This window comes from Trematomus bernacchii, unplaced genomic scaffold (assembly GCF_902827165.1).
Source record: "Trematomus bernacchii unplaced genomic scaffold, fTreBer1.1, whole genome shotgun sequence".
NCBI classification, from domain to species: Eukaryota; Metazoa; Chordata; class Actinopteri; order Perciformes; family Nototheniidae; genus Trematomus; species Trematomus bernacchii.
This window is the reverse complement of record NW_022987430.1, coordinates 6,668-16,523: the sequence shown is the minus strand read 5'-3', so window position 1 is coordinate 16,523 and position 9,856 is coordinate 6,668. Positions and strand designations below refer to the sequence as shown.

Here is a 9,856-nt window from a genome sequence, read left to right as displayed (position 1 = left end):
AATCATTATAATTAGATCTGTTTTAAAATGATGTTGTTTCTCTGTACGTGATGGCGTCACAGGCTGAGATCAGCGAGCTGTGACGTCACCACCGTAAAGATCGTCTCGTGGGGGAGAGAAGAGGTGTCACTCCGATCAGGATTTAATGTTACTGTTGCATCGTAAAAATAAATCTGAATTAAATGTGTTTTATTTTATTCATGCTCTCGAGACACACTCTGATAAGAGGATCATCATTGGGATAAAATAATCAATAATTCATTTAAAGGTGAATAAAACAAAAAAAACATTATAATTATAATATGTTATATGTATAAAAAAACATGTAAGTTATAAAAACTATTATTTACTACGTTATTTTACTCTCTTCCTTTTTTCATATTATTATTATTATTATTATTATTATTATTATTATTATTATTATTATTATTATTATTATTATTATTATTATTATTATTATTATTATCATTATTATTATTATTATTATTATTATTATTATTATATTGTGTGATCCTCCTGAGTCTCTCCCCGGTCCCGGTAACCCGGTCGGAGTGATCCTCACCCCTCTCTCCCTCTCTGTGTCTCATAGTAACGGTTCACCTGCAGGAACTCACCGGGACTCAGACCGACTCACCGCCGAGCCCCTGCCCGCCTCAGCGCACCGTCCCCGGCCCTCTCTGCGGGGAACAGACCCCCCCCGGTCCTCCTCCCGGTCCCCCCTCCCGGTCCCCCCTCCCGGTCCCCCCTCCCGGTCCTCCTCCCGGTCCTCTTCCCGTGCCCCCCTCCCGTGATGTCCGATGATCAGAACCGGCACGATGACATCAGCGTGAGTCGCGTGAGCTGATCGATCACTAATAACCAGGTGAATTGATCTTATTTCAGCCAATCAGGGCCCAGCAGCTGATCCGTCATTAATAAGCAAGTTAATTTATCTTATTTCAGCCAATCAGTTGATCAGCACTTCTGTCTTTATTCACCATCAGGAGTTCCTGTTGATCACAGATATTATTAATATATATATCTTATACTTCATCTTATTATAAAACATGATGTTAACATATTCTTTATGTTACACCTGTAACACAACTCCTGAACATGATACAGGAAACCACATGGAGCAAAGCCTCCTGGGAGATGGAGTTTTAGTGAACACCTTTCAGCGTATAGCTACTTTAAAGAGTCCTCTCCTGCTGATGTTCAGGTGTATATCAGTATGTAGTGTCTCTACTTTAAAGAGTCCTCTCCTGCTGATGTTCAGGTGTATATCAGTATGTAGTGTCTCTACTTTAAAGAGTCCTCTCCTGCTGATGTTCAGGTGTATATCAGTATGTAGTGTCTCTACTTTAAAGAGTCCTCTCCTGCTGATGTTCAGGTGTATATCAGTATGTAGTGTCTCTACTTTAAAGAGTCCTCTCCTGCTGATGTTCAGGTGTATATCAGTGTGTAGTGTCTCTACTTTAAAGAGTCCTCTCCTGCTGATGTTCAGGTGTATATCAGTATGTAGTGTCTCTACTTTAAAGAGTCCCTATTCAGTATGTAGTGTCTCTACTTTAAAGAGTCCTCTCCTGCTGATGTTCAGGTGTATATCAGTATGTAGTGTCTCTACTTTAAAGAGTCCTCTCCTGCTGATGTTCAGGTGTATATCAGTATGTAGTGTCTCTACTTTAAAGAGTCCTCTCCTGCTGATGTTCAGGTGTATATCAGTATGTAGTGTCTCTACTTTAAAGAGTCCTCTCCTGCTGATGTTCAGGTGTATATCAGTATGTAGTGTCTCTACTTTAAAGAGTCTCTCCTGCTGATGTTCAGGTGTATATCAGTATGTAGTGTCTCTACTTTAAAGAGTCCTCTCCTGCTGATGTTCAGGTGTATATCAGTATGTAGTGTCTCTACTTTAAAGAGTCCTCTCCTGCTGATGTTCAGGTGTATATCAGTATGTAGTGTCTCTACTTTAAAGAGTCCTCTCTGCTGATGTTCAGGTGTATATCAGTATGTAGTGTCTCTACTTTAAAGAGTCCTCTCCTGCTGATGTTCAGGTGTATATCAGTATGTAGTGTCTGTACTTTAAAGAGTCCTCTCCTGCTGATGTTCAGGTGTATATCAGTATGTAGTGTCTCTACTTTAAAGAGTCCTCTCCTGCTGATGTTCAGGTGTATATCAGTATGTAGTGTCTCTACTTTAAAGAGTCCTCTCTGCTGATGTTCAGGTGTATATCAGTGTGTGTTCCCTCTCCTTTTAAAGAGTCCCCAGGATGCTCCCGGCCTCCATCCAGATCACAGGTGAGCTCCTCTCAGGTGAGGAGGTGCAGGACATCTGCCAGAGCCTCCAGGAGGACGTGGTGCGCCTCCTCTCAGTCAGAGGATGCCAGCTCTCAGACGCAGCCTTCCAGCAGGTGTGTTTCTGCGTGGCTTCGTCTCGCTCTCTCGCTCAGCTCAACCTGAACCTGGGCGTGGTCTCCAGCCTGAGCCGGACCAATCAGCTGGCCCAGGCTCTGAGCAGCAACCAATCACTGCAGGCGCTGTTGTGAGTACAGGGGGACGTCTTTTTGGTTTGTTTAAACTTTGTTTATTAGAGCATGTATCAACAGAAGGTAAACAAATCTTCACTTTATAGAAACAATGTAAATACTGTTTAACACCAAACAAAATCACACACGTGTACTATATATTATAAATATGTAAACGTAGTCTGATTGGTCAATAATCCTCTGGTCCCGCCCCTCAGTCTCCACGGCAGCCCCCTATTGGACGCCGGCCTGGTGACGCTGAATCCGGCTCTGTCGTCCCACCCGGCGCTGCTGAGCCTGGACCTGGGAGACTGCCTGCTGGGAGACGAAGCCTTAAGACTGATCTGTGGTCTGCTGCCTCCTGATGGGAACAAGTCAGGTCAGAACCCCTTAACAGAACCCTTAACTTTACCCTTAACCTTAACTTTCCCCTGGGAGACTGCCTGCTGGGAGACGAAGCCTTAAGACTGATCTGTGGTCTGCTGCCTCCTGATGGGAACAAGTCAGGTCAGAACCCCTTAATAGAACCCTTAACTTTACCCTTAACTGATATGTGGCGTGCTGCCTCATACCGGGAACAAATCGGGTCAGAACCTCTTAACTTTACCCTTACCCTTAACATTACTCTTAACTGTGTGTGTGTGTGTGTGTGTGTGTGTGTGTGTGTGTGTGTGTGTGTGTGTGTGTGTGTGTGTGTGTGTGTGTGTGTGTGTGTGTGTGTGTGTGTGTGTGTGTGTGTGTGTGTGTGTGTGTGTGTGTGTGTGTGTGTGTGTGTGTGTGTGTGTGTGTGTGTGTGTGTGTGTGTGTGTGTGTGTGTGTGTGTGTGTGTGTGTGTGTGTGTGTGTGTGTGTGTGTGTGTGTGTGTGTGTGTGTGTGTGTGTGTGTGTGTGTGTGTGTGTGTGTGTGTGTGTGTGTGTGTGTGTGTGTGTGTGTGTAGGTCTCAGGGAGCTCACTCTCTCTGCAAACCCAGGAATCAGCTCCAGAGGCTGGGCTCGTCTCTCCGTCGCCGTCTCTCACAGCTCTCAGCTCCGAGTGCTGAACCTGGACTACAACCCTCTGGGTACACAACAACACACACAGAAACATGCACACACTGATACAAACACACACACACACACACACACTGATACAAACACACACACACACTAACACACACTGACACAGACACACACTAACACACACACACACACACACACTAACACACACTGACACACACACACACACACATACTGATACAAACACACACACTAACACACACTGACACACACTAACACACACATACACTAACACACACTGACACACACTAACACACACACACACTGATACAAACAGACACACTAACACACACTGACACACTAACACACATACACACACACACACACACACACACACTGACACACACTAACACACAGACACACACTAACACACACACACTGACAAACAAACACACACACACACACACACACACACACACACTGACACACACACACACACACACACTGACACACACACACTAACACACACTGACACACACTAACACTGTAATACACATTAACACACAACTAACAAAAAACTGGTTCTGATTATGGTTCTGATTCTGGTTCTGGTTCTGGTTCTGGTTCTCAGGGGATCAAATTGCTGGGATGCTGGCGGTCTCTGTGGCCTCGAGCAGAACTCTGGAGGTTCTGGATCTGGAGGGGACTGGACTGAGCAACCAATCAGCACAGGTTGGTTTACACACGACCTCTATTACTGTCTGTCCGTCCTGAGAGGGTTCCTCCCATTAACTGGGGGTTCCTCCCATTAACTGGGGGTTCCTCCCATTAACTGGGGGTTCCTCCCATTAACTGGAGGGTTTATCTCATTAACTGGAGGTTTCTCTCATTAACTGGGGGTTCTCCCATTAACTGGGGGGTCTCTCCCATTAACTGGGGGTTTCTATCATTAACTGGGGGTTTATCTCATTAACTGGGGGTTCTCCCATTAACTGGGGGGTCTCTCCCATTAACTGGGGGTTTCTCCCATTAACTGGGGGGTTTCTATCATTAACTGGGGGTTTATCTCATTAACTGGGGGTTCTCCCATTAACTGGGGGGTCTCTCCCATTAACTGGAGGTTTCTCTCATTAACTGGGGGTTTATCTCATTAACTGGGGGTTCTCCCATTAACTGGGGGGTCTCTACCATTAACTGGGGGTTTATCTCATTAACTGGGGGGTTTCTCCCATTAACTGGGGGTTTATCTCATTAACTGGGGGGTTCTCCCATTAACTGGGGGTTTCTTCCATTAACTGGGGGTTTCTCTCATTAACTGGGGGTTTTCTCTCATTAACTGGGGGGTTTCTTCCATTAACTGGGGATTTCTCTCATTAACTGGGGGTTTTCTCTCATTAACTGGGGGGTTTCTCTCATTAACTGGAGGTTTCTCTCATTAACTGGGGGTTTCTCTCATTAACTGGGGGGTTCTCCCATTAACTGGAGGGTCTCTCCCATTAACTGGGGGGTCTCTCCCATTAACTGGAGGGTCTCTCCCATTAACTGGGGGTTCTCTCCCATTAACTGGAGGGTCTCTCCCATTAACTGGGGGGTCTCTCCCATTAACTGGGGGGTTTTCTTCCATTAACTGGGGGGTCTCTCCCATTAACTGGGGGGTTTCTTCCATTAACTGGGGGTTCTCTCCCATTAACTGGGGGTTCTCTCCCATTAACTGGGTGGTTTCTTCCATTAACTGGGGGGTTTCTTCCATTAACTGGGGGTTCTCTCCCATTAACTGGGGGTTCTCTCCCATTAACTGGGGGGTCTCTCCCATTAACTGGGGGGTTTCTTCCATTAACTGGGGGGTTTCTTCCATTAACTGGGGGTTTCTCTCATTAACTGGGGGGTTTCTTCCATTAACTGGGGGGTCTCTCCCATTAACTGGGGGGTTTCTTCCATTAACTGGGGGTTCTCTCCCATTAACTGGGGGGTCTCTCCCATTAACTGGGGGGTTTCTTCCATTAACTGGGGGGTCTCTCCCATTAACTGGGGGGTTTCTTCCATTAACTGGGGGTTCTCTCCCATTAACTGGGGGTTCTCTCCCATTAACTGGGGGGTTTCTTCCATTAACTGGGGGGTTTCTTCCATTAACTGGGGGTTCTCTCCCATTAACTGGGGGTTCTCTCCCATTAACTGGGGGGTCTCTCCCATTAACTGGGGGGTTTCTTCCATTAACTGGGGGGTTTCTTCCATTAACTGGGGGTTTCTCTCATTAACTGGAGTGCATCCCTAGTTGTTATTGTTGTTATTGTATTTGTATCGTTGTCTTCTGCTGTTCCTCCAGCAGGGGGAGACGTCCCTCTAACTCCAAACCTCTTTCTTCCTTTGATTATATTATTATTATTATGTACCTAAACCCTGGACCTTCTGGGTGAAGAAAGTTCTGTGTGCTGCAGGTGTTCCTGGACATGGTGCAGCACTATCCCACCAGCCTGAGGGTTCTGGTTCTGGTTCTGATTCTGGTTCTGGTTCTGTTTGTGTGCTGCAGGTGTTCCTGGACATGGTGCAGAACTATCCCACCAGCCTGAGGGTTCTGGTTCTGTCTGAGAACAGCATCAGCGCGGAGCTGCAGCAGCAGATCAGCGACCTGCTGTCAGAGGGTGAGGAGGAAGAGGAGGCCCCGCCCCCTCAGCCAGGCCACGCCCCTAACAGCGCCCTGCGGCCAATCAGAGACAAGTACCAGCCAATCAGAGACAAGTACCAGCCCCCCGCCTGGCTCCCCCACAGCAGTAAGGGCTGACCCAGTGTTTACCTTTAATATGTTCGACCAATCAGATCCTTTGATGCATAAATAGCTCCTCCCTTCTGCTTAATGATTAGCCGTTAGCATTGAGCTAATCTTCAGACTGTAGGCTACCTGACCCCCCAGGTAAAGAACTAGCAGAGATGACCGGCTAGCGTTAGCCTCTCTCCAGAGACACACCTGAGCACTTTACCTCACAGGGCTTAAACACTACTGTAGCTTACCCGCTAACAAAGCTAACAGCTAATGTTAGCTTCGTTAGCAGGTAAGCTACACCGTTATTCCTCCGGGGGTTCATAGTGAACAGGAAGTGATGTAATGACAGGTGTGTAGAGGAAGTGATGTAACTAGAAAATGCATTTCCTGCAGAAAATGCGTGTGAATGCTGTAAACTGTGAAAGCTATAAACTGTGAACATTTGTGGCTGAATTTAGCAGAAAATGCAGAAAAAGCTGAACATGTTATTAGCTGAATGGTAGCTGCTTTTAGCTACAGAGACCAAGTCAGTGTGTTGCTGAACTTAGCGGAGAAATGCAGAAAAGTGAATTGATTTGAATCAAATTGTTACAGCTCAAATGCAATGACTTTGTTGAAAACCTGAAAGTGAAATGTTAAACTGGAAGAGGAAAAATAGTGAAGAAGCTTAATATTTAAAATAAAAGGTTTAAAAAAGGTATAAACAACAACATTGATAGCCTCAATGTCCTGAAATAGCTGAATAAGTTAATAGTTGAATGGTTTCTGCAGCTGAAAGTAGGCTGAAGGAGTTAAATATCAGATGTAAGTAGTATGAAGTCTCCATCAGACAGAAAAGAATAGTCTGTTAAAGTCCAGTGTGTTTGTCAGTGTGTGTTTCTGTGCTGAGCACCTACTCATAGCACCTACTCATAGCAACTACTCATAGCACCTACTCATAGCACCTGTGTGAGCCCAGAGATCAAAGCTTTCAATCTGCCCAGCAACACCATGGCAACCAACTGACAGCACTGTGCCATTAAGAATGCATTGAGGATCATATCTGACAATTGTGCCACCTGTTCAAAAACTATGGCTCCTATCAAAAAATGACCAGACCGTGAGCATCAGGGAACCCCAATGAACTGATATATGTTGTTTTTTTGGGTTTTGTGTGTAAAATGTGGAGATGGGAGCAGTTTGTCTAAAGTGTACTTCCCTCTGTTCTGAAGAAAGATCCGGAAAGATTTAACATGGGAATCAATTGGGAGCTAGGTGGACTTTTTTTCACTTCATGCCCTCAAGAGGAATTTTGTTTAATATTTTTTCTTAATTTTTTTAAATTTTCCAACCTAGGAGAGGTTTTCCTAAGTTTTTCATGAAAAATGATGTCTGAGGAGTGTAGGGTTTGGGAATTATGGCAAGTTTAAAACATTTTTTGGGGAGAATTTCAAGCTGTCCTCCACTCTATTTTGAGATCAAAGCACTCTAGACTTAACGAGCTGCTCCATCCACACTAATGTTAAAATCTGAAAAAGGCCTCTCTACCAAGCTCCAAACTAAGTTAAATATCTCAAAAAGTGTAAAAGATATCAAAAATCTGAATAAGAATTGAATAGCTGAAGGTCTTGTGATCATTTGAAAGTTGGAATGAAGTGTCTAGCTGAAAGTATGTGGAAGGAGTAGCATTTGGCGCAAGGTGTAGGAAAAGAGGATTTGAAGAGTCGTCCCATTGACTTCCATGTTAAAAAAAGAGTTTAAAAAGCTAAATATTTAAAAAAGTATGAAATATTTTGAAAAAGTTGAAGGTTTCCCATCAATTCCTGAACAGGCTGAATAGTTTAATATTTGAATGGTTTCTGTAGCTCAAGGTAGGCTGAAGTTATGGAGAGCCAAAGTATTGGCTGAAATAATAATAAGGGGATTAAAGATTTGAAGAACATTAGTGGAATGCTGTGGCATTGGTGTAACTAATGATACAGGTGACAGGTGTGTGAGACTGACCCTGTTCTCTGACCCACAGACTCCAGCCCCCAGATGGTCTTTCTGACTTCAGGTGTAGGTGAGAGCTTATTGGCTGAGACTGAGATGTGACTCCTCCCCCCCTCACACACACTTCCTGTTTCACTTTATTATGATTTGTTTGGATGTTCCTGTTTGTTTCTCCACTCTGCGGCTGGTCGGAGCACCTGATGGCTGGCAGCCAATCACATGCTCTGCATGGTTTGATGTAGCACCGGTTCACCTGACACACAAGTGACTTACACAGTTCACCTGATGAATGTCGTTCTGATGTCACGATAATAAACTGTTTACAGATTCGTAACCACGGCTCCGAGTCCTCATTCTGAAGCTAACGGATGAGCTAATGCTGGTAGCAAGCTAATGATGTTACCAAGCTAATGCTGGTAGCAAGCTAATGATCTCAGGGAGCTAATGATGGTAGCAAGCTAATGATGTCAACAAGCTAATGATGGTAGCAAGCTAATGATGTCGACAAGCTAATGACGTCAACAAGCTAATATTGTCAACAAGCTAATGATGGTAGCGAGCTAATGATGTTACCAAGCTAATGCTGGGTTAGTTCAATCCCCGACCCGCATGGTGCATGCGCAGATCTGAGATCCAGTAGAAATGATAAAAAGTAAAAGTCTGCTGCTTATTGTTCTACTAGGCCAACATAGAGTCAAAGAGTATATGAGAGTGAGAGTTAATTAATATATTTGGCAGTTTGGAGTAAGTCTGTAGATTTGTGTGTGTGTGTGTTTCATGTATAGGCCTGTCACGATAATTCATTTTGTTGGATACATTTTCCCGGAAATTATTGCGATAATCGATAATATTGTCGGCACCGTTGTATGACCATTTTAGACCACTGACATAATGATAATATATAATAATAATTCAAGTACATCCTTTCAAACTGCTAGTCACATCCTCATGTAAATGGCAATTTATCGAGGTCAGAAAAGTTATCGAGTTCATTTTTATTTATCGTACGATAAGTCATTTAATTGCTTATCGCGACAGGCACACATAAACAGTGGAAACAAACATGTTTGACTTTCATTAGTGAATGAAACTGTGTGCCCTTTATAGTCTGTGTCCATTATTGTGTATTTGTATATATTGTATATATATCCTATATATATGCTAAGGTCCCGCTGCTGACACGATAGCAGTCATTTCGTGCATTTAGCATGTGTGTAATTAAACCCATGATATCAACATCTCACTCCAGCCAACGTTGGCAACCCTGAATTAGAATTTACTCTTGAACTTTAGAAACGAGGACATGAATCTCTGGTGTTCTCTCATCTCTTTATTGCACACCGTTAGTTCTCATTCATAAATTACACCAATAAATAGGTTTGAAGCTTCAGAGAAAAAAACAATAAACAACAAACAATAAACAAGTTCAGACCTGAAGAGAGTTAGCAATGACCTGTTTATAAAATCACATTATGATACTGTAAATACAAACTGTTATAACAGAACAATGCTGCTGTCACTGGGGGGGGGGGGGGCACAGAGAGACTGACGGCGCCTACACACAGCGGCGTGCGTTGCCGCTTGGCGGTGGGCGTGTCTTGAGCTTGGGGAGTTTACGCGAGCAACGCG

General features: G+C 44.1%; 1 protein-coding gene across 2 annotated transcripts; it reads left to right on the top strand.

Annotated features, from left to right (window-relative positions):
* Positions 1-712: 712 nt before the first annotated feature.
* Positions 713-8,549, top strand: lrrc73 (leucine rich repeat containing 73). 2 transcript variants are annotated; one of them, XM_034142049.1, is made up of 7 exons: positions 713-862; positions 2,239-2,520; positions 2,722-2,882; positions 3,441-3,563; positions 4,130-4,230; positions 6,026-6,137; positions 8,259-8,549. In XM_034142049.1, the coding sequence occupies exons 2-7, from the start codon at positions 2,249-2,251 to the stop codon at positions 8,327-8,329; spliced, it is 840 nt and encodes a 279-aa protein (XP_033997940.1). In that variant the 5' UTR covers positions 713-862; positions 2,239-2,248; the 3' UTR covers positions 8,330-8,549. The 2 variants fall into 2 exon arrangements, with proteins under 2 accessions (XP_033997940.1, XP_033997931.1); XM_034142040.1 differs by having other exon boundaries at positions 6,026-6,266.
* The last annotated feature ends 1,307 nt before the right edge of the window (positions 8,550-9,856 follow it).

Bases quoted from the DNA above. Each gene is read 5' to 3' on its own strand.
- lrrc73 (XM_034142040.1), top strand. From the start codon at position 2,249: ATGCTCCCGGCCTCCATCCAGATCACAGGTGAGCTCCTCTCAGGTGAG. The intron at 2,883-3,440 runs GTCAGAACCCCT...GTGTGTGTGTAG, and splicing joins TCCTGATGGGAACAAGTCAG to GTCTCAGGGAGCTCACTCTC. The intron at 3,564-4,129 runs GTACACAACAAC...TCTGGTTCTCAG, and splicing joins CCTGGACTACAACCCTCTGG to GGGATCAAATTGCTGGGATG.